Below are 23,392 nucleotides of genomic sequence, written 5' to 3' on the forward strand. Positions count from 1 at the left end.
CTCCTTATTTTGATATGAACATGTAATGCTGAGTCACATGTAACATTGAAATATATTTGTGAACACCCATAAATTATAATATATGGCAGTGATGGAAGTGATTTCCTGTGAAAGAAATGAATGTATATATTTTATGTTTTCTGTGGTAAATTGTTATACAGTCAGAATGAATGGTGTAAACAAAAGATTATTGCATGTGTAAATTTGCAAAATACTTTTCACTGGTCAATGTCAGTTATTTCAGAAAGGTCTAAATTCTTGTTAAGTGTTATTAAGTATGACAGAAGAACAAAATTATTTAGCAATCAAAATTGTCAACATTTGTTCAAAGTAAAGAAAACCAATCCTTGCAGTATTTACACAACAATTGAAGAATGCTCGCAGTTTTTACCTACAACAACTTGATCTGGAAGAAATGTCATCAGCACATTTCAAACTAAATGGCAACTTACTCATCCCTCACACCAGATCCAAAGAAGGAGAAGCAGCTTTTAGTATTTATGCCCCGTTAAAGTGGAACACCCTGCCTGACACAGTTAAACTTGCCACATCAGTAGCCATTTTTAAAAACAGATTAAAAACCTATCTTTTCTCTACAGCATTTGGTTGAATTGTGTGCATGTGTGGTTGTGGGAGTGGGTGCACATGTGTGAGTAAGTAAGTGTATATGTGGTGAATATGGAATAGCTTGTCTACCTGCACTCTTCAATTGATTTGTAATTGATTTTTGTTTGTTTTTCTGTGTTTTTTGTTGTTGTTTTTTTAACTGTAATTATGTGTATACATTGTGAAGCACATTGAGTCTACCTTGTGCATGAAATGCGCTCTATAAATAAAGCTGAATTGAATTGAATTAAATCAGTCCTCAGACTCAGAGATCTAACTTCCTTGCTATTATGTTATCCTTTAAAAGAGACGTATTTCATGAAGAAAGACGACAACATGTAATCGTAAACTAACCCTTACCCAACAAAAAGCTCAACTGAACTATGTATCAATGAAATCTGAAATAATCATAAATACTTGCCAGAGCCTGAGTTTCAAAGAGCTAAAATGAGCCTTGAGGAAAGGAGCACATCAAAAGCCAGCCAATTCTGCAAGTGCCCCTTTGAAAAAACACACGTGCAGGTAGTTAATAGCTCCTTATTTTGATATGAACGTGTGAAACAACTCTTTTGTGGGGTTTATTTTCTGTCATCCTAAGAGAAGGGGTTTTATGACTTGCTTAACAGGTGTCATGTCAGAAAAAAACATTGATCTCTTAAATGTTTATTACAGTGCAAATGCATCTTTTGCTCTTGCGTAATTGTGCGTAAAGATCAAAGTAACCAAATGGGTTAACCACAGTGAGACATCCCTGGAAAGAAATGGAGTTTACTTTGGAGAGTTATAGAAAAATAAGTAAAAAGAATAGTTTCGATTTGTTTTCATGCCCAGAGATGATAATATATTTATCTGATTCATATATTCCTGTATATAACGTGATGAAGGTTAGGACTGTACTGAATCTCAACATTTCCAGTGTATGTTGCAAACCATTACCAGTACACTTTACCTAGTATATTGTGTCTAAATAGTCCGAAAGTTTTGTAGATTATATAGAGAAATATTTTTAGCACTGCCATTGCAGGATATCAGGCTTCTCTTTTAAAACACAAAACTGCAAATTTGGTGATTATCCAGCTGTAACTGGATAAGCAGTTATGTAAATCTCGCGACGTGTAACCAGCGACACCCGTCTCTTTGCCGAAGTAATTGGTTTCCACCTAAGACACAGTGCCCATTATTCTAAATTAATGGATTCATTTAGGCGCAGTTAACCTCCCATGGTGTGTGCCCCTATCTCACCAGATCAGGTAAAAGTTCATTCTCTTCATATTCTTGACATTTTTCTACTATAATATGATAAATCAGAGATCAAATACATCCCACAATAACACGACCACTGGTCAGTAAGTACAAAGCTTTTTCAAAGGCTGGAATTAGTTTATTTGAGGCGTTATTGCCAGACGTGGGGACAATGGGCATGAATGAAATCTACAATCGAGTTCACACCTTGTTAACGCCGCCATTAGTCTCCCTTTACATTCGCTGATTGGTGATTTACATTTGCGACCAAATAGCATCTTTACTGCTGTTTACCAAGGCATTGGGGGGACTGGAGAGTGATCGGAAGCATTTGATATAAAAAGTGGAGCTTCCAGGACAACGCAGTCACTCCAACTCCAAGTTGCTGGCCGGTTGTGAGGCTCGAGGACACCGACGGACACCAGGGAATCTACTCAAACTTCAGACATGTTGCTGTTTGTGATCAGCTTTGCCGCTCTGCTGTGCACTGCCGCTGCACGGCCTTCACTCAGCTACCTGGAGAATCATTTCACCGCCGAGAACGAGTCAGAGGAAGTACGCTCAGCTGCTATTAAGAGACTTTTGGAAGTTTTTGGGATGGAGGATCCCCCTGCTATCCACAGACACAAGCAGCCACCTCAGTACATGCTCGATCTGTACAACACGGTTGCAGATGTGGACGGTGTGACCAAGGACCCGTATCTTCTAGAGGGGAATACTGTGCGCAGCTTCTTTGACAAATGTAAGATTTGTGCATGCATACATGCGTTTGCAACTGGATTCTGTTGACAAAGTAAGTGTGGCCACGTTTTGTTTGTTCTGGTTCCTAATGATATAATTTCCATTGCAGTGCGCAGTGAGCAGGTGGAGTTCAGGTTCAATCTGTCCACGGTTGCCAGCACTGAGAAGATTCTCACTGCAGAGCTCCATCTTTTCAAGCTGCGGCCTCAGGCTGCACTGACATTCAACAGACACCACTTCTGCCAGGTATGCACCACTAAACAAGGCATTAATTCAGTGAAAACCAGTGAATCCACCCTGATGCATGTCTCTGGGACATTACTGTAACCACATGTCTTCTGTTTCATCCAGGTTAGTGTTTACCAGCTGCTTGACACCAGCAAGAACAACAACACACTGGCGAGGAAGCTGCTGTCTTCTCGACTCATCCCAGTTCACTCTACTGGTTGGGAAGTGTTCACCATCACACAAGCAGTAAGTATCAACATCTGTTTAGACCTGCATTCCTCCAGTTTCTGCATTCTGAAACATAACTGCCTGTTTTATGTGTTTTAATTAACTAATGTGAACTTACTCATTAAGGTCCGCTCCTGGATGGTAGATGAAGGCAGCAATCTTGGGCTCCATGTGGTGGTTCGGACCCTGGGAGGAAGCCAAGTGGATCCGAAACTGATCCGCTTTGCATCAGGACGCAACCACCACCAGAGCAAACAGCCCATGTTGGTCCTCTTCACCGACGATGGCCGCCGCTCTGCTACTCTTGAAAGCATAGGTAAGATTAAGGTCAACTTTAATGTAATTTGATTGATCAGGTTATACCCAACAATAGGTAAAATGCACAGTTCAGGTATTTTTGTTGGCTAACTACTGATAAACAGGAGTGTAGATAAGAATTATGGGGCTTCTGAGAAGCAACCCCCCATTCTTAAGAATTTGTCTCTTGCCATCAACAACTCTCTGTATATTTTATACTTTACAAAGTGTAGTTTCTTAAGCAAAATCTGGTGTCCAAAACCATACCTTTATCAACTGGCTGCTGACAACCAAACCCTTTTTCAGAATAAAAGCAATGTGGAAATAAGGAACATAACATATTTTGCTAATTTAACTTCCTATTGGTGCTGGAAATGATTGAAAAAAACTTGTATTTTAATGTGTTAAAATACAAGTTTTGCCTGAAATTTAGTCTACTTACAAACAAGTGACTAATTTTGAAACATTAAACTTCGTGGTGTTTTCTTTTAATCTGTCATGACAAACATAATTTATAGCACAATTACATCTAATTTAATACAATGAAAACAATAATTTATCAGCATACTGTATATACTGCATGTACTGTACATTTGTATATCATTTACTGCAGCTAAATTTAGCTGTAAAAGCTTGACATTAGGTAGAAAAACCAGTGAAAACCAGTGACACAAAGAAAGACTTATGCAAATTGAAAATTATTATTTTATTTTATTATTATTTTTATTGTGGACTTTGCACAAAGGATGCTGTATAATCCAGTCTTTGTGGTGATTTAGACTTATAGCAAACACTGTGACCAGCTCACTGTCTCATATAAGGCCAGTTTATCAAAACCTTACATGAACCTTAAATTCAGGAATTATTTTCCCTGAAAAAATGCTTTGAATGTGCTTGAATTTGAATTAGATGTGCTTGAATTTGAATTAGATGTCCTGCTGTACCCCAATTTAATAGAATATACAATTTTTTCTAAAAAAGCGCTGTCCTTTTCTTCACCAGATCCAAACGATACCACACCCACTTCCAGCCTGCCACAGGCCCCCATGTCAGGTCCTCCCTCCCGCAGCGCCCGCTCCCTGGACTATAGCGAGGAGGAAGGCGTGTCTATGCCCTGCCAGCGCCTGCCCCTCTACGTCGACTTCGAGGAGATCGGCTGGTCGGGCTGGATCGTGTCTCCCCGGGGCTACAACGCTTACCACTGCAAAGGCTCCTGCTCCTTCCCTCTGGGTCAGAACATGAGGCCCACCAACCACGCCACCGTGCAGTCCATCATCAACGCTCTGAAGCTGATCAAAGGCATCGAGACGCCGTGCTGCGTGCCCGACAAGCTCTTCTCCATCAACCTGCTGTACTTCGACGATGATGAGAATGTGGTGCTGAAACAGTATAATGACATGGTGGCTGGAAGCTGTGGCTGCCACTGACATCAACTTGTCACTGGTGTCGGTCTGCACAGATTTTCATTTTTAAAAATACAATGTAAATTTGGGTTTTGGTGCATAGATAGCCAGCTGCCCTTTAAAATGTAATTGCAACTAATGAGTAATGTGCTGAGTCACATGTGGCATTGTAATATATGTAAATACCCATAAATTATAATATATGGCAGTGATGGAAGTGATTTCCTATGAAAGATATGAATGTATATATTTTATGTTGTAAATTGTTACACAGTCAGAATAAATGGTGTAAACAAAAGATAACGGCATGAGTTTATTTGCACAATACTTTTCACTGTTAAGTGTGACATTATTTCAGGAAGATGTTATTAATTATGACAGAAGAAAAAAATAATTTAGCCATTGAAATTGTCAACGTTTGGTCAAAGTAAAGAAAACCAATCATTGCAGTATTTATGAATACTCCAAGAACTGAAGAATGCTTGCAGTGTTTTAGCTACAACAACTTGATTTGGAAGAAATGTCATCAGCACATTTCAAACAAAATCAATCCCCAAGCTTAGAGATCCATCTTTATTGCAGTTATGTTATCCTTTAAAAGAGACATATTTAATTAGGAAAGACGACAGCATGTAACTGTGGCTGCAAAAGGTGCATAATCGCAACAAAAAGCTCAACTTAACGTATATTTAATTCATTGGCATTGTTATCTGTACATTTTTTGGCAATTTCTCACGAAATGATTCACAGCTTTAGAGAGCAACTGAAATTTTTTGTCTTTTTTCTAATCGAAAAATGGCATAATAAAGAATTGAGATCCTTCTCAAACTGCATGCAGCAGCAAGAGACTAACAAGACATAACCACAGCAACAAATGCTATCAAGACAAAAGACATAATTGGGAGTTCATATACTCAGATCATAATATTCTAAATTTTAAAATCTACAAAATTCACCAGACATGGTCCCCCTATTTGAAACGATCTAGAACTGCTCCTGCCTCTTGTATATATTTTTTTAACACTCCTGAAATGATGTTGTGTAACTCTGATAAGAAAGGCAGCAAAATAATTTGAAATTACAAGGACTTCTTTTTTTTTTAATCTGTGTGTCTTTACACAGACTCGACAGTCTAACCCATGTTGGCAGATAATTTAGCATGATGCGCTGCATATTAGCTCTCAGTTAGAATGTGTCACTTTGTTTTCTTCCACTAAGCATTCAGGACTGCAGCTCATGTCTGGAAAGATGCTGCACCACGCCCACACCAACACAGTCACCAAGCACGTTGGCGGTCGTCCTCAAGCGATCTCTGTCAACAGGAAGTACAAACATCTAAATTTGACCTGAGCACAACCACACACACAAGTTCAGGAAGTCTAATGTTTTTCAGAAGCAACCACAACATTGACAGTACAAAAAAAACAGAGACAGTCTCACAGAATCAGTCAACAGTGATGATAAATGAGTCCAGCTGATGCCAACACTATCGCCATAGATACGCTGCCTCCCTGTGGGACGCCTGAAGCCCCAATAGCTGTAACTGTGGCAGTGAGACTGGAATTACATACATTTAAGGATTAATGATGATTCACTTTACATATGCAGAAAATATCCTGAATTGTGAGACATCAAAAATATGCAAATAATGTATTTACAGGCTGTACATTATATATACCTGCCTGCCATTTCATAAGGTACACAATCATAAAGTAATACAGTCTAATCCAGCAGCTCCACCATGAATTCTACTCCAAAAATGATAGTTTTTGGGGTTTTGTTGACTTACCAGATGACTATGTGGATCAGATGCATGGCGGCTTTATTCAGGCAGCCAAAAAGTCCCTCAGAGGTTTTGCCTCATCCTCCATACTGCCCGGGATGAGGCCAAAGGCAAAGCAGAAGACCAATAAACCCCAAATATTCACCCCTTCTAAGGTGCCTGGCATTGGCACTGTGTCATCTACAGAGTTAGCAGAAATGCTGTTACAAGTCATGATTGTAAAGATTGAAATAAATAGAATTTTTTTGTTCACAATAACCAAGAAGAGAAAAAGAAAAGACTGAACTTACTTGTTTGAGTCAGATTGACACTGTGGATTTTGGAATAAAATGTTTTATACTGCAAAAAATATAAGAAAAACCATAATTATTGACAAGTACAATTATGAAAAGACAATAAAGAAAACAATGGCGGCTGTATATCTGACCTTTCTGAAACAAGCATCCACCAGATTTGAGGGAAACGTGTTTCTGCAAAGCAAGGAAACAAAGTAAAGTGATTTATTAACTGATTTATTTGATTGATCTTTTTTTTGATGCACACCTGATCAGATCCAGAAAGGCATCCACAGTCTGCACAGCCTCCACGTTACCACCAGAGGGCGCTGTAGCGTTCCCGGGTGGTTTCCATGGCAGGACAACAACAACTAGGATGATGCCAGTGAGCAATGCCATGACGGTTGTCATCAGGTAATAGCAAAGAGCCAGGAGCCCCATTTCCCCAGAAATCTTCCTGTTGACAGATGACATGCCTGAAATGAAAAGAAAGTGCCATGCAAGAATGTTACTCCACATCTTAGGTGAATGGCTAAACATATTTAGAAGAAAGTATAGATAAAAAAAGAATGCAAGTTTGACATGATTATATGTGCAGGATATAGAGAGGCATATTGTCATTGGGAAACATTTTCACATAGGAAACACTTTTACACACTGTACTTCAGCATAAGATAAGAATGCGGAAAGAAATTCTTGCACCAGAGATTGGTAAAAAATGACAGCATATTAAAAAAAAACCCAATAAGACATGTGGAATGTGAAAAGAGTAATGCTACAAACACCAGCACCTAATAAAATAAGTAAAATAAGTACAATTTATTGGATTCCATGAACATATTGTACAGTGGAACTAAAGCCAAGAAGTGGTAATTTACCAACAGCTTGTACAATTTAATGCAATTCAATGCCATAGCTCAGCAATTCATCTCACCTATGTGTTTATAGTATAAAGTTTGAGGCAGAAGTTAGTGGTGGTGTTGCTGTTTTGGACTGCATTATATTTTTCTAATATTGTTGGCTTCAGCAAATCCAAAAAAGGTAGATAAATGCTTTTAAACTGAACATCTGCTTGCAGATAACATCACTGTACTAAGCAATTTTTAATCAGTAGGTTTGACAGAGAACGTGGGTAATTTGGATGGTGATTTGCTTGTGCAGGACACACTGCTGGCCATTTGACTGTAAGATGTGGGGATCGAACCTGTGATCAGAGTGGATGTGATCAGAGGAAACAGCGGCATATGCAGCATCCAAATCAACAGCTCTCCAGGGAAGGTGAAGTATATTATTTCTCTGGCTGTCGTGTTACTGAGTCGCAGAGCAAAGCCCAGGCCGATCCCTCAGAAAAATATAAAGCATGTGTCAGCATGTGAGAAAATGCTAAATGCAGTGCAATCGATACACAAAGAATGCTGGAAAAAATAGCATTATACAGACAAAGACTGTTGAAATCTCTATTAACACGTCTGTGATTTTATACAGTACTCAGGTAGAGTAATTTGGTAAATACAGAAAGAGACAAAATATTTTTATTCGTCCAGTACTGCTTGCAGTCCTAGTTTAGACTCAGTAGGCTGTTTTATCTTCATTGTAAGGCTCCATTACGACATTTTTTTCTCTCTTTTTGGCCAACAGTGGCTCTGTTATTAGTAAAGGTTGCCGACCCCTGGCATAGATGAACACTATGTCTGGGAATTTTGTATTATCATATCCAATATTTAGCAGTTTATAGCAGATATTCACGAATGACGTTAACCTGGAGAGGCAGCAGAGAATGGATGGATGTATTAACCAGTGAAAAATAATTCCTGAATTTAAGGTTCATGTAAGGTTTTGATAAACTGGCCTTATATGAGACAGTGAGCTGGTCACAGTGTTTGCTATAAGTCTAAATCACCACAAAGACTGGATTAAACAGCATCCTTTGTGCAAAATCCACAATAAAAAAAACCTTGCTGGAATAATTTTCAATTTGCATAAGCCTTTCTTTGTGTCACTGGTTTTTCTACCTAATTCTCCCTTATTGAAGATAAAAAAAACCTTTATTAGTCATGTAGACTGGTGTTTATCTGCTATTCTGAATTATAAGGGCAGTACAAAGTTTGTCTCAGGTGCCTCAAGTCATAATTCTTGTGCAAAATGAATGCATTATTAAGTCATGATCAGATATACAATACCTCATCTAAAACTTAAAGGGAAAATGTATTCAATAACTGGATAAATATGCAATAATGGAGTTCTCAGCTGAAACAAAACTTGTCTCCCATCAAAAAGTCTATTTGCCCACTACAAAACCCTGTCTCCAAAGAGCGAAACCTGAGCTGTGACCGAGGCGTTGGCCATAGAGTGGCACTAAAGGGGGTTGATACCACTTGGCATGATGCTGGACGACAGCCCTTATTCATTGTCAAAGGGGCTGCTATTCACAATGGAGAAAACGATGAAATGCTGCCATTATAATGGGACCAAAGGGCCCTGTGGCAGCCCGACACCTGATCTCCTCTTTGGCTCTGGCTTCCTTTTGTCCCAGTATTTCATATCTGACATATCCACACACCCTAAAAAAGCAGTTGATGGTGGAGCAGCGATGGACCTGAGGCTTGGTGTTTGTGCGCTCAGACATGGGGAATAAACAGACCATCTTCACAGCACAGCAGCTAGATGCTTATCAGGTTGGTGTCAATCCTGTTTTCTCACTCACTTTCAATGGTGCTTATCTTATCAAAACAAGCCCTGTAAACAAGGTAATACAGACGTCAGACTTCACTCTACAGCCTTTAAATGACATGATCTGACATTTTAGCGTCAACTCCAAAGTTAGTGACAGAATGTTTGTGTTAAAAGTGTTAAAAGTTTGAAATATACTATGACTTATGCTATCTGTCTATCTGTTTGATCTGTAGAAGTTAACTAAGGACATTTACTCAACATAGTTACCTCTTTTTTTGAGAAACTTATACTTTATCTAAATAGTTCCACTTCTTTATACCTCTTCTCAACTTTGTTTCACAGATACATTTTTTTATTTTTTTTTATTTCTCGACTATAGTTACTAGTTCTACTACTACGTTTTGGATTTTAAAAAATTATGACATACATATGATTATTTTAGAATTTATGATGCAGATACGTCATAATAAACATCACACTGACATGGGCCATTCTGCATAATGAGTGATATTAATCTGCACATTTTGTTGCAGAGACTTCTGCACTTTTACCTAAGAAAACTTGAAATGCATGGCTTTTGTTGGAGTATTTTATAGTATTATAGCGTAATTGCTACTAATACTAACACTATATATATGAGTACAACAGCTGCATCATACTACTCTTTGCAATAACGTCATGACATGATCTGATTGTTTTTGCAGGACTGTACATATTTCACGAGAAAAGAAATTCTCAGGTGAGTAAATTATTTCACTGACATCAGAATCTTATTGTTGAGTCATGGCTGGTGTGATGCACATGACACAGCTGAATATTCTGCACAATACTACAGTGTAACTCTAAACTACAGTATCAGGAGGTCTGTCCTACTGTGGGTCAGACTACTGTACCAGTGAGATCATGGTGTTTATAAACTTACTTTCAGAACTTGACTGTACTGTAACTTTTTCAGTGTTTTTGGTGTTGACCAAAATAGAGAGTTTAGAGATGAATAGCAAAAGTTTTCCAGCTTAACCCTATAAAGCCAAGTGTATCATATTTGATACACAAGTTTTTGAGACCTATACATCATCAGTGTGATATTTTTTTCCTGAAAAACCTGATGTATACATGTGTTGAAAAAAAACAACTGAGCAACAAATTGCACAAAAATACAAGATATAGCAAAAATTATATGCAGGTTCCACTGGTGGATCAGTCATTGCTGCGTGAAAACTTCATATCAGCAGATGTACGATGTTGTGTTATATGGAAAAAAATATTTTGCATGTTTGAGGAAAATGTTAAAAGAAAGTAAAGCCTTAAAAGGTTAAAAATGTTGGGTTTTATATGTTAGTTCAAGAAAAACAAACTGTGAGCAACAAATTGCACAAAAAGAACTGATGTATCAAATATGATACAAATTAGAATCATATATCCCTATTGTTTTTGGATTTTTTTTTTTAAATGATCTGTCAGCATGTTCAATAAACACAAACAAATTCTAGCAATTATTTAATGGTTCAGGCTTTATAGGGTTAACTTTCCTGAATTGCTCCATAAAATACAACAACATATTAAAGAAGATATATTGTAATTTAATATTGAAAGTTAATTTTTCAAACCTTCCCTAGACTGTTTGACCGCTATCGGGATTTGGCACCGCAGCTCGTTCCCCTCGACTACACCAGCCAGCCAGATGTGAAGTTACCATATGAGCTGATTGGCAGCATGCCAGAGCTGAAGGTAGACCCACTGGTCCACGCACACCCTGCAGACCCGCTCTCTCCCTGTGTTCCCAATCCATAATTAATGGCCAACTAATCGACAGAATTCTTTGAAACATTATACGTTACCCGACTCCTTTAAACTTGAAGAATGCTGGTGAGTCCCTCAGGGCACACTTGTTGGAAATGGGTCAATTATATGCCTCTTTACACAATGACAGCAGGGTAAACAGGTGTGTTAACACGCCGGCCACTGACATGTCCTGAGAAAGGGAGAGTTCGATTATACTTTGCCATCATAGTCATTATTATTATTAACCAAATTATAGAGCTCAGTTCTCATAAGAAAAAAATAGACAAGAATATGAGATATAAACTGAAAGAAAACATCATGATGCACAAGAAAGCCATTTAGTTCAACAAGCTCCAATTCAGAATTATGTCTGATTAACTGCACTGAATTGTTCATGAGTTTTATCAGTCTGTTAAAATTGTCCTGGTGTCCCCTCTGCACAGGACAACCCATTTCGTCAGAGGATCGCTGAGGTTTTCTCTGAGGACGGAGAGGGAAACATGACACTGGACGACTTCTTGGACATGTTTTCAGTCCTGAGTGAGATGGCGCCGCGCGACCTCAAGGCCTACTACGCTTTCAAAATTTATGGTAAAATATTGAAGGAATTTAGAAAAAAATAATAATATCAAGTTGTTCCAATTTTGTTGTGTTTAGTTGAGATTGGTTTAAAATATTTCATCAATCCTAGTACTGCACATAGAAATACACATTTTATTATCCTACAGTGATATTATGGTTTTACTTTCATGCTGCAAACACAGAAATCCAAATAAACTTGTTTTGAATTTGGGCAGGCAAGTGCTGTTAAAAGTACTGCCACCATCCATCACAGATAGAGAACTTATGTTTTCCCATTGTATTTTACCACAAACACATATGAAAGACAGCACGGGGTCTCCAGGCCACAAAGATATGATTCGGCTCAAAGTGTAAAAAAGTACAAAAAATAGGCCCCACCTTTGTGCAATAACTTAATTAAATCAATTGTAAGTTTAAAATGGTGCAAGCATGGATTTATTAGTGAATGAGCCTACCAGGCACAGGTTCAGGGGTCTTGATTCATAAAATGTTGCTGAAAAAAAAAAAAGATCACAAAGAGACACCAAATGACCACAAACCATCTACCAATGATACAAAATGAATACAGAGTTGCAAAATGCCCATAAAGAGACACTAAATGACTGAAAATTGACTGATAAAAAGGCCCAAACATAAACATACTGACTACAAAGAGACAAAACTACATGTAAAACTGTGTGACTAAAAACAGATGAAAAATTCTTACAAGGTCAAGCAAACGTCGACTAAAATATAAATTCAAAACATTGTAAACACTTGATTAAAATTGAATTATCTGAAATTAAGATGAATTATCTGAAATTAAGATTAAATGTAGAAGCAAAACAATGAGTGATGCAAAACAACTAAAATTGATTTCAAACAATCAAAAAAATGACAGTTAGTAAATCTAGATGCAAAATTAGTTTAAAGAGACACAAAATAACTAACAGTAGATGTCTCCCTATGTAGACAATGTGACAAACATAAACAAAACAACTACCAAATACACAAAATAACTACAGTGATGTAAAACGGCCATAAAGAGATGCTAAAATGATGATGCTAAAATTGACCAAAACATACACATACTGACAAATTACCCAAAATGACAACAAAAAGAAAAAACAACTAAAAAGGTATGTAAACTGACAAAAAGAATAGATGCAAAACAATACAAAGACTTATATACTAATATACTAAATGTAGAAGCAAAATAACAAAAAAAATAGATTTCAAATAATGACAAAGTGACACAAAATGAGCACAACTGGTTGCAAAATGACTAACAGTAGCTCCTCTCCCTGTGTAGACAGTGTGGGGGGCCTCTTGCATGCCTGTGCCGAGGGGCCCATTGTATTATAACTCGTCCCCGGGTATAAGCATATGAAAAGGGATCATGGTGAAGGTCTTTGGAGCTGTAAGCAGGATGGATGGTGCATGGAATGTTATAAATGATTGAGCAGCCCATTATAGAGGCAAAGAGCTTGTCAAAGCCCAGTTTGTCCTCAGCGCTGGTGTCCCCCCTAATTAACAAACGATGACAGGTGAAGAGGTTACGCACACATCCCCCTGGTCATGGATCAAGGAAACTTTTCATTCATTATTCAGAATAATAGAGGGAAAAAAACAAGGAAGGTGACATACTGTAAAAGGAAGACTGATGAGGCCACATGAGCTCCGATACCTGAAATTACCTCTCTGATGAAGGACTGGGTGTGCTGGTTGGATATATAAGACTCAACTCATATTTTTAATCAGTATACATTAAGATATTTGTTTAACATGACCCTTACATTGCAGTTTCCACCTGGGCATTAAAATTAAGAGAAGGGGGGGGGATGATAATTTCAATAAACTTAATTGGAAAAAAAATCAGCTGCAAAATATGCTTAAAAAATTGGAATTCAGGGTATATTAAGGATATTTCTAGCTGCAACTAACAGTTTATTATCACAAGATGTCAGAAAATAGTGAAAGACATCCACAATTTCTAAAAAGCCCAGGTCGATATAGTGAAATAACTTGTTTTACCCAACCACATTGGTCCAGAAACCAAATGTATTTAGTTTAGTAATGTATTATAGAATATACAGGGGATTATCAAAATAGTGGTTTGACGAACCTGGTCTCACAGGAATCCGTGAAATAGCCACGGATTCGCTTAACTCAAAATCCGTGGAATAGCCACGGAATCACTCAAATTTCCGTGAAACTGACACAGATTTCGCTACAATGCAAGTTAATGACAGTCATATCCCGTGGATATTCCATGGATATTTGTTCCTATTGGTTTGTTCCAAGTCACGTGACTTTTAAGGTCCCGGCGGTCAGAACAAATAACATGGCGGACAGTTCTCTCATTTTTTGTGAAAAAATCTATATTTTGACTTAGTTTCTGCATAAAAATGGATTTTGATCACATTTCTAGCGTGAAATATATGTTTTATTTTCTAAATATTCACTCAGTGAATGTACATAATCACTTTGTATGTTGGAATAGCCACGGGATATGACTGTCATTAACTTGCATTGTAGCGAAATCCGTGTCAGTTTCACGGAAATTTGAGTGATTCCGTGGCTATTCCACGGATTTTGAGTTAAGCGAAATCCGTGGCTATTTCACGGATTCCTGTGAGACCATGTTGGGTTTGACAAATCAATTAATGAACCAATCATCTCTGTTTTCTGCAAGATTTCAACAACGACGACTTCATCTGCAAGTCAGACCTGGAGAAGACGCTGAACAAACTGACCCGCAACGAGCTGACGGAGGACGAGGTGAGGATGGTGTGTGAGAAGGTGATCGATGAGGCGGACCTGGACAACGACGGACGTCTGTCTCTGGAGGACTTCCAGCACATGATTGTTCGAGCTCCAGACTTCCTCAGGTAAACATTGACCAAAAGATATAATAAAGAGTGAAACCAGCTACGTACAGGACATAAGAACACATTTTTAAGTATTTTGGTATGCATGAATGATTGTAATTTAATGTGCATTCACATTCTGCTCCTATTCATACCTTTGTTTTTAACTCTGACTTCTAAATTGTGTTCACAGCACCTTCCACATAAGGATATAAAAGAAGAAGCAATCATTTGCATTTCTAAATTTAAATATTACCTAATGATGGACTTACTAATACTGCAGAATATCTGGAAGATGGGGAATCCTGAACATCTCAACCAAAAGCCAACTATCTAGCTCCAATTTCAATTTTTGTGTTTCATTTTTTACTGCTCTTCATTAGAGATAATCAAACTCCAGAGTGAGTACTATGAGTAACTGTGAATTGTCAGGTTTTTAACAGAAGCTATACAGTAGGAACGCACAGTATACATCAGGCTGATAATGGAAAATTTACATTATGCATTATTATAGTGATTCAATTATAGTGAATGAAGTATCCACTGATAATGGGAAGATAGATTGCTGCAGCACCTACATACTCCAATACAGTAGGGGGTGCTATGCACCTTTGGTGGAAATCTGACATTTACCATTTAATTATGACAAAGTTTTTCATTTGAATTCTTTGGCTTTTGCACAGAATTTGGCCTAAGTATGTTTATTAAGTTGTTAAGGCACTACTAAAAAAAACTTGTGTCAGTCATGCTGCCATATTAAATCACTAAATCTTAGCCTTTCTGACCCTCACAACCTGTGCATAAGCTACAGGATTTTAACTTCTATTTAAAATACAAAAATGTGAAATTATCAGCCATGAGAACAAGTCTGGTTATCATATAGTGCAGGGGTGGCCAACCCGTGGCTCCAGAGCCTCATGTAGCTCTTTAGGCCGCCTGCAGGGGCTCCCCGTGGCTGAGACAAAAGAAATTATATACATATTTTTACATTAAAATGTTCATTTATCAATGGTGTAGACCAAAAACCATTTGTATTACTCAATTGTAAAATTGTATAGCCTTTTTACAGCATATTAAAAAAAAGTTTTGACATTTAAGTCAACTAAAATGTGCTTCATAGCTTATGTAAGTCTCAGGCCCGGCGCCTTAAACTTTAAGTTTTGCCAATTTTGAGTTCCCCCGGATCGACTAGTTTTCAAAATTATATTAATAAATGCTCAATATGACTATTAATAATGTTGGTAGGCTAATTTAGACTTATTAGGCTGTTTAATTTTCATTTTAGGATCAATATAAGGTTTGCGACTCCATTCCGAGATTTTCTTTTTTTTTTGGCCAACAGTGGCTCTTTAGTTAGTAAAGGTTGAGTAAAAGTTGCCGTTTGGCTAAATCTGACACGTTTAAGTCAATTTTCATTTGATTTGAATGGATGCTTTTACTTTTAAAGTGACGTAAATAAACAAAAACTGCTACAAATGATATAAATCTCATTAAATCTTATCAATGACCGCAATAATGAGGAAACACCAACTTAAAACAGTACAGTGTCTCTTTTTACATTAGGATTACAGTTTACTCACCTGTTAAGCTCCAGATGTATCTCGTTGTTCTCTCCTTGTGTCTGTTCAGGCGAGGTGAGGCAGTCTTTATAAAGGGCTCAGGGGCACTCTGCCAGGATCGTATTTCCATAAACGCCTCAACTTTGCTCTCGACTCATCTTTCTTCTTTTTTTTCTTTTTGAACTAACATTGATGTGTTTTTTTGTTTTTTTAAAAGCTTCCCCGTCCCAAAGGGTTCATGATAGAAACATTATATGTGAATCCAAATATTCGTCCTACCACGGGCCCCCAACCTCATATACTGTTTGTATAGAGAAAGGATATAGGATATTTTATTTATTTATTATTACTTATTTATTTATTTAATTAAAAAGGCACAGTTACACTTGGAACTTTGAGATTTCACAATTTTGTGCAATGACATCTCTTAAATTCTCAAGAAATTGGATATGATCAGCATGCGTCAAGTGGGGTTGAAATGTCACTGTTCTAACTAATTAAATAAATAAAATATTTCTTTCTTAGTCTACATTTATATTTAGAAATATGAAACAGGTCACAGTATCAAGTCCCTTGTTGCCTGGGGTTGTTGTATTGGAGTGTGGCCTGTTAAACACGTAAAGGTTTAATCACCCTCTCACACTGACAGTAACTTATTGAGAAATACTCAGATCAATATAAGGTTTGCGACTCCATTCCGAGATTTTCTTTTTTTTTTGGCCAACAGTGGCTCTTTAGTTAGTAAAGGTTGCCCCCCCCCCCCCCCCCCCGATATAGTGCATCCCTACTTTTTTATAAACAGATTGGATTTGTTCTAATATAGAGTCCACTACTGTTTTTCTTTGATGATCTCAGCAGCAGAAATATCACCAGTGATGATGTAACTGCAGGTCTATAGTCAGGTCGAGGCATCAGCCGATCCTTCAAGACAAGGCTCATTAGTTATGACCATCAACAGTAGATTTGCTTTTTTGTATATAAAGGGGTTCAGTTACACCAGACTATAAAAGAAACACATGGCAGAATGTTCCAGTGGGCCACAGCGGGCCAATAAAAGGAGAGCTATTTGTCATGAAAGCAGTCAAGCATTGTGGGAGCACGGGGTCAACTAACAGTGTAGTTTCCTCTGACAGGCAGCCAATAAAGACAGTGAATAGCAAATAAATAAAGTTTTATAATCTTATTTTATTAAATCAAAAGTACACATATCTACAAATTGTAGATACATTTTCATATGGGTTTAGAAAGTACAGTACAATTTAAGTAGATCTCTTTTTTTCAATGTGATATTTACAATATTTTTTCACTTTTTTTCTTCAAAATGTATTGTATTATTCTCCCTGTGTACTTCACAATCGGTGGAATGAAAATATGGCTGTAAAAAGGGATGTACAGTATGTTATTAAAAGATATGATTTAAAAACAAAATCAGAAAGAGGGAGTATCATTTCAGCTGAAATTGACACAGTTTGAGTCCCACAAAAGTCTGCTCCCCGTTTCTGTTCATGACTTAAAGCTACAGTATCACTTCAATGAGACAACAGCACTATCTCCACATGTCAACATCCAGACACTTTCTGTTTCATCCTCCATCATGCTCAATCCCACTCGCAATGCCATTTCTGCAAACAGAGTCCTGTTTTTGGCTCAGTGAATGACACAAAACGAAACAAACAAAAAAAAGCCCATACATTCAACTGTACAGGTCTACAATTATGTCTGAAAATTACTTTACATAAATATGCACAGGTCCAAGATTCACAATGCATAGCTCACCGATGACAGAACTGAGTATTAGCGGTTAAGACAAATGGCCATGGTAGTCATGAGGTCCCAAATTATTTGATATTTAAAAAAAGAAAAATAAGAAAAAGGTGCAGGCAAGCAAAAGCAGATCCTCCCTTGATATTGTGCATATAGGAGTTTGATTTTCAGACAAATGTAACAAATGTAGGAAGGAAACATGAGGAACAACGGGGGGAAAAAATGAGACTCAACATCAATGTTAAATAGCGGGTACATGTTTGGATCGCACAAGTTCACTGTGGCTCACGCTCTTAATAAAATACTGATTATAATTTGAGTTCAGGTGGTCTCCTATAGTGCATACTGTGCCTCTAGTGCCACCTAGCTGTCCACAATAAAACACAAACACAAGAAAGTGAACAATAATACTAACCATCTTTCAAGCCAGCGTTTATGTAATAAGCCAAAAAAGAAAATCACTTTTAAAGTATAATTTGGCAGGGCAGTAGCATAGAAACAGCCTGGCTAATTCTTTTTCCTTTTTATAAATATATATAAGTACATTAGGGTAATATTTTGCAGTGAATACCTGGACAGTGGATCACTAGCAGTGAAATAGCAAAGGAGATCAAGTCATTTATAAGTAGGTGAAGTAAAAAAAGTTTTTTTTAGGATTTATGCCCATTATATTACCGAGACTCGAAACGTTTTTAACGACGTAACTGTATAGTTGTATTGCAAAACTATCACTTGGCACAGACTACACACAAAACACGAATTACTGGTAAAGTGCAAGGAGAGCTGCATGGATAGCAGGGGGAGAAGGGGCTTACAGTGCGAAACTTCAAGACTGAGTTTAATTGCTGATCAAATAACCGGAGACGTCATTTAGCTTGACTGTGAATCAGAGCTGCTACGACACCTTCCAAAACTAATTAAAGGCAACAATCAGTCAGGACAGAAATTGCCAGCTTTTTTTAGTCAATTTTAAAGAAAAAAATACCAAACATTCGCTAGATCCAGCTTCTCAAATGTGAGGATTTAATGCTTTTCTTTGTCTTATGTGGTAGTAAAGAAGTTTTTTTTAGATTTGAAGACCTCACTTTAGGCTTAAGGGAACTTTAAATGGCATATTTTACCATTTTCTGACGTTTCATAGACGAAAGAATTATAGATTAATCAAGAAAATAAGTGGCAGAATAATCTATAATAATTGTGAATGGGGTCTTATTACACTCCTTTTTACAGGATTATTTAGAATATACAGCGTGCGCATCCTGATATTTTCCTAAATATTGTTCTTACATATGGGTAACATTGCAGTGTAAGCACATTTTCACTTCCTGCTGGTTACGACACCAGAGAAAGCCTACACAGAAGCACCTCACCATGCTCTGCCGATAATTTGACAACAGAATTTTGTCTACTGAGCTCTGGATTATATTTTTAGGTTTTGTGTTGCCAAGCTGGCTTCCAGCCGCTGAAAGCTATTGCAGAAAGGTAAAAGCAGTTGGAGGCAGTGCTTTATGATCAGGGCGAGATGCAAGACACATTTTATGTCACATCAAATGATTGTCAAGGACTGAAAGCAAAGAGCAGGACTCAAATGGAAAAGGTTTAAATCAGATTCCTCTCTGATCCTTGACTGCCTGATGCGCGATATGATTCTCAAGTGGTGAAATGAAAAGAAAAGCAACTCTGTTTCACGAGAGTTCAAGCCTGTCAGTCTCTAGTTGATATTTATCACTTAAAAAGTTAGAGGGCACTAATAAAAATAGATCTAAATATCACATTTGTGTCTGAAATCCCAAAACCTTGACATTTAACAATTTCTCATCCTCTGTTGTGCTACTGGCTGCGTGGAATATGAGTGTGTGGTACAAAGAGACTAACATCAGAAGTAAGAGCCTGTCATTTGTGTGATAAGCAACATGCGCTCAATGCTCCTGGTTGAGTCTTCGACCAATCAAGCACTCCGACCCATGAAGACAATAGATCCTTAAAATGGAAGAGATGCACCACTGGAAGCTTTCAGAAGAGGAAGAGAGGAGGGAAAGTCCTCCGCTTACTGGGAATATAATGGTTTGTGCGGACTGGGAGGACAGGCCATGGATGGGTAGAAAGAAAGGAAGGGGAAGGAAGTGCTAAGAGCAAGCACAGTCCATTTATGTCCAGCCAGCTGGCAGCCAGTATGGAAGGCCTCAGTCCTCAGAGGAGGCTGCAGCGGAAGAAGCTGGTCTTTTTCTGAGGCTCTGAGATCTTCACTCCATGACTGCTCCCCTGCGGCGTGTTGCCCTCCTGCAAAATAAACCGGTCATTGTTTGCTCAGCGGCTACTCTCAAATGGTTCTTTACAGAAACACTCATATATTATATCATAACCACAGGCACACTGTAATGGATAGTGAAAAATGTGGAACTTGAAAAACATATATAACAAACTTAAATGATGTAAGTTCTGCTGGAAAAGATCATTATTACATTTGACAATTTCTCACATTGTTTAAAACTAAGTTGTATTATCACAGATCTCTCACCAATTTTGTGTCCATTTTTGATTTGATGTCTCTGGCGAGTGTCAGAAATGCCTGTGAACAAAAAAAAAAAAAAAAACACATTAAAAAAACAGCCTCTGACAATATCCATGGACAATGTGTCGCAGTTTATCAGTTTCAATTTGAAAACAATTTAACCCCTCATTAAACATATTATAACTCAAGGATGAATGGCTACTTACATTTTCCACATTGATGTTGGACTTTGCACTGGTCTCCATGAACTTTATTCCATACTCTAATGCGAGCTGAGGGAAAATGGAAACAAAATACACAACATTATAGTTGACCCAGTCTCCTGATATTTTCTTTTATTACATTAGCGTACCAGTGTTATTATATACTATAAATATAACCTGTCAATGTGTTATTTTAACTTCAAACTTCTCACCTTCTCCCCCCTGTCTTTGGACACTTGTCGCTTGTCGTTGATGTCACACTTGTTGCCAAGGACCATCTTTTCAACATCAGATGATGCATGCTGGATCAAGAGAAGAAAACTTAATTAACTTCATAAAAACACCACTCTACATTTAATTTCATTTTGATAATTCAAGTAGCAATCATGTAAAAGAGGATCTATTTAAGCAACTAACCTCCTCTATGTTCCTTATCCAGTTCTTGATATTTTCAAAAGACTTCTCATTGGTGATGTCGTAGACAAGCATGATGCCCTGAAAAGAAAAGGAAATCAAATGTGTTCAGATTAACAGAGCTCAGGAGCTGTGGCCTCCGAGGGAAAAAAAATGGATTTATGTTCCAATTTCCTGACAACATGTGAAGACACTCACCATTGCTCCTCTGTAATAGGCTGTTGTGATTGTTCGGAAGCGCTCCTGACCAGCTGTATCCCTGAAAAACACCAGAATTGTCACTTACAAGAAAGTTTATGAATAAATATGAAACACCTTTAAGATTTCATCACTATCTCACTGCAGTTAAGTACGCCTGCTGTGTATTAAGGAGGTATGTGGACTTTTACCAACATGTTAGTGTAGCAGGGTGTAAATGTATGATGTATAAATATATCATGTATAAATCTTTGGTACATTACAGGTCTACGTGGACATTAGGTTGATGAATATTTAGGCAATAAAACCAGTGATGTTGTAACTAAAGACATGTTACAGATCACATAGTTAAATCATTTCAGCCTAAATTACCACAGACAACGTGTGCATTACATATTACAACAAATATATAACTTTAACGGCAGATAATTCACAATTTATGAGTGTTTATGACCTGTAGGCAACCACATGTGAGGTACAATGTGTTTATCATCCTCACTTTATTTCCCAAATATTGACAAACACCCTGCCAGCGTGTCACACATCCTGCAAGAAAGGAATTCAATTATTAATAAGCTTACCATATCTGCAGCTTTATCTTCTTGCCGTCAAGCTCTATTGTCCTAATCTTGAAATCAATGCCTGGAGGGATAAAGAAGGATCATGAATGTCAATCATAACGTTAGCTTGCTAGCTTAGTGTAGCTACCTGTCAAACACTGGTCGACATGATTGAAAAAATTACACTTGTGGACTGAGAATAAACGGCCACTCGGCTTCTTGTAACGGCATATGGTAGCAAATATGTGCATAAAAGAAAAACCGCGCATTTTTTGCTTATATTAATCAGCTACAGCGCGCTGCATAGCAGGTTTTCCGGTGTCTTACCAGGATGTAGTCGACACCTAACGGCTAACGCTAGAGCCACTTCGCTAACCGCAAATAGGGGAGCCACCCGGCATACATTTAAAAGATAACACTAGCGTTAATACTCATACATTTACCTCCTACATACCCCACGGGTAACACTGCTGCCCCCGCCACCCATCGTTGACCCGTTATGTATATTTAGGACATTAAAAAAATACTAACAGTCTTTATTAATGACAAAGAGAAACTACTTCCTAGCGTAGCATAGCTAGCATTCCAGCAAGTAGACGGAGACAGACCATTGGCGTACTGTAAACAGACAGAAACACACAGTTTAGACCAGCAGAAAACAAACCTATAGTTGAGATAAACGTTGAGTTGAAGGCGTCTTCTGAAAACCTGAAGAGGACACAGGTCTTCCCCACACCGGAGTCGCCGATCAACAGTAATTTAAACAAATAGTCGTATGTCTTCGCCATACTTGATATTATTGCGGAAATCCCGCCCGGCGAAGCAGCGATGTGACGGTACAGAAATGACAGAGATGATGACGCCCCCTGCTGGCCCGGAACCAGATAGACTGTAGGCCCATATAAAGATATAATGTATAAACCCATCTAACGGCGACCTGTGGGCCTTTACTCTCTTCACCTACTTACTCAAGTGGCCTAGTCTACTGCAAGGTTATAATAGTTTTGGATTTTTCATTAGTTTTAGTTTTAATTTCGTTGTGAATTTTTGTTTTCAAATTCAGTTAGTTTTAGTTAGTTTTTAGAGTGAGTTTTCTAGTTTTAGTTTAGTTTTTATTTTTTGAAAATGCTTAGTTTTAGTTTAGTTTTTATTAGTTTTAGTGTTAGTTTTAGTTTTTTTGTAATGAGCTATGTGTTGGGTGCCAGATTCAAAGTGGTCATAATACATTTTGCCTTTATTTCCTTTGGTTTATCCATCTCAGCCCCAATAAGGTTATTAACTGTTTTGAATTTTGGTTCTAGTGTCGACATCCCAGTCTCAGTAAACATATTCACCATGTGTTGCATGTTCAAATAGAAACACTGAATTATGAATGAACAAAGTTGACAAAAACGAAAACTAAGGACATTTTCACTTTAATTTTAGTTAGTTTTAGTTAGTTTTGTAACCACGCAATACAGTTTCAGTTAGTTATCGTTTTTTTTAAAAACTCT

General features: G+C 37.6%; 3 protein-coding genes across 4 annotated transcripts; 2 read left to right on the plus strand and 1 right to left on the minus strand.

Annotated features, from left to right (window-relative positions):
• Window positions 1–2,006: 2,006 nt before the first annotated feature.
• On the plus strand, window positions 2,007–5,048 carry admp (anti-dorsalizing morphogenic protein). Its single transcript, XM_059345141.1, has 5 exons — window positions 2,007–2,590; window positions 2,699–2,835; window positions 2,941–3,063; window positions 3,172–3,361; window positions 4,345–5,048. Exons 1-5 carry the CDS (start codon window positions 2,296–2,298, stop codon window positions 4,767–4,769), a joined length of 1,170 nt encoding a protein of 389 aa, XP_059201124.1. The 5' UTR covers window positions 2,007–2,295; the 3' UTR covers window positions 4,770–5,048.
• Window positions 5,049–9,427: 4,379 nt separating this feature from the next.
• On the plus strand, window positions 9,428–15,183 carry cib3 (calcium and integrin binding family member 3). 2 transcript variants are annotated; one of them, XM_059345085.1, is made up of 6 exons: window positions 9,428–9,478; window positions 10,181–10,215; window positions 11,093–11,204; window positions 11,702–11,849; window positions 14,515–14,710; window positions 14,883–15,183. In XM_059345085.1, the coding sequence occupies exons 1-6, from the start codon at window positions 9,428–9,430 to the stop codon at window positions 14,902–14,904; spliced, it is 564 nt and encodes a 187-aa protein (XP_059201068.1). In that variant the 3' UTR covers window positions 14,905–15,183. The 2 variants fall into 2 exon arrangements, with proteins under 2 accessions (XP_059201068.1, XP_059201069.1); XM_059345086.1 differs by lacking the exons at window positions 10,181–10,215; window positions 11,093–11,204.
• Window positions 15,184–17,415: 2,232 nt separating this feature from the next.
• LOC131980315 (ras-related protein Rab-8A-like) lies at window positions 17,416–22,745 on the minus strand. The gene is made up of 8 exons (XM_059344525.1): window positions 22,564–22,745; window positions 21,921–21,981; window positions 21,340–21,400; window positions 21,145–21,222; window positions 20,940–21,029; window positions 20,731–20,796; window positions 20,531–20,581; window positions 17,416–20,292 (listed from the first exon to the last, which is right to left on the minus strand). Exons 1-8 carry the CDS (start codon window positions 22,685–22,687, stop codon window positions 20,203–20,205), a joined length of 621 nt encoding a protein of 206 aa, XP_059200508.1. The 5' UTR covers window positions 22,688–22,745; the 3' UTR covers window positions 17,416–20,202.
• Between the last annotated feature and the right edge of the window lie 647 nt (window positions 22,746–23,392).

Source organism: Centropristis striata, chromosome 11 (assembly GCF_030273125.1).
Source record: "Centropristis striata isolate RG_2023a ecotype Rhode Island chromosome 11, C.striata_1.0, whole genome shotgun sequence".
Taxonomy (NCBI): Eukaryota; Metazoa; Chordata; class Actinopteri; order Perciformes; family Serranidae; genus Centropristis; species Centropristis striata.

Bases quoted from the DNA above. Each gene is read 5' to 3' on its own strand.
- LOC131980315 (XM_059344525.1), bottom strand. From the start codon at position 22,687: ATGGCGAAGACATACGACTATTTGTTTAAATTACTGTTGATCGGCGAC. The intron at 21,223-21,339 runs GTGAGTGTCTTC...TTTTCTTTTCAG, and splicing joins CCTATTACAGAGGAGCAATG to GGCATCATGCTTGTCTACGA. The intron at 20,293-20,530 runs GTGAGAGATCTG...TTTATTTTGCAG, and splicing joins CAAAAATGGACACAAAATTG to GAGGGCAACACGCCGCAGGG.
- cib3 (XM_059345085.1), top strand. From the start codon at position 9,428: ATGGGGAATAAACAGACCATCTTCACAGCACAGCAGCTAGATGCTTAT. The intron at 10,216-11,092 runs GTGAGTAAATTA...AACCTTCCCTAG, and splicing joins ACGAGAAAAGAAATTCTCAG to ACTGTTTGACCGCTATCGGG. The intron at 11,850-14,514 runs GTAAAATATTGA...GTTTTCTGCAAG, and splicing joins CTACGCTTTCAAAATTTATG to ATTTCAACAACGACGACTTC.
- admp (XM_059345141.1), top strand. From the start codon at position 2,296: ATGTTGCTGTTTGTGATCAGCTTTGCCGCTCTGCTGTGCACTGCCGCT. The intron at 2,836-2,940 runs GTATGCACCACT...TGTTTCATCCAG, and splicing joins ACAGACACCACTTCTGCCAG to GTTAGTGTTTACCAGCTGCT. The intron at 3,064-3,171 runs GTAAGTATCAAC...TTACTCATTAAG, and splicing joins TGTTCACCATCACACAAGCA to GTCCGCTCCTGGATGGTAGA.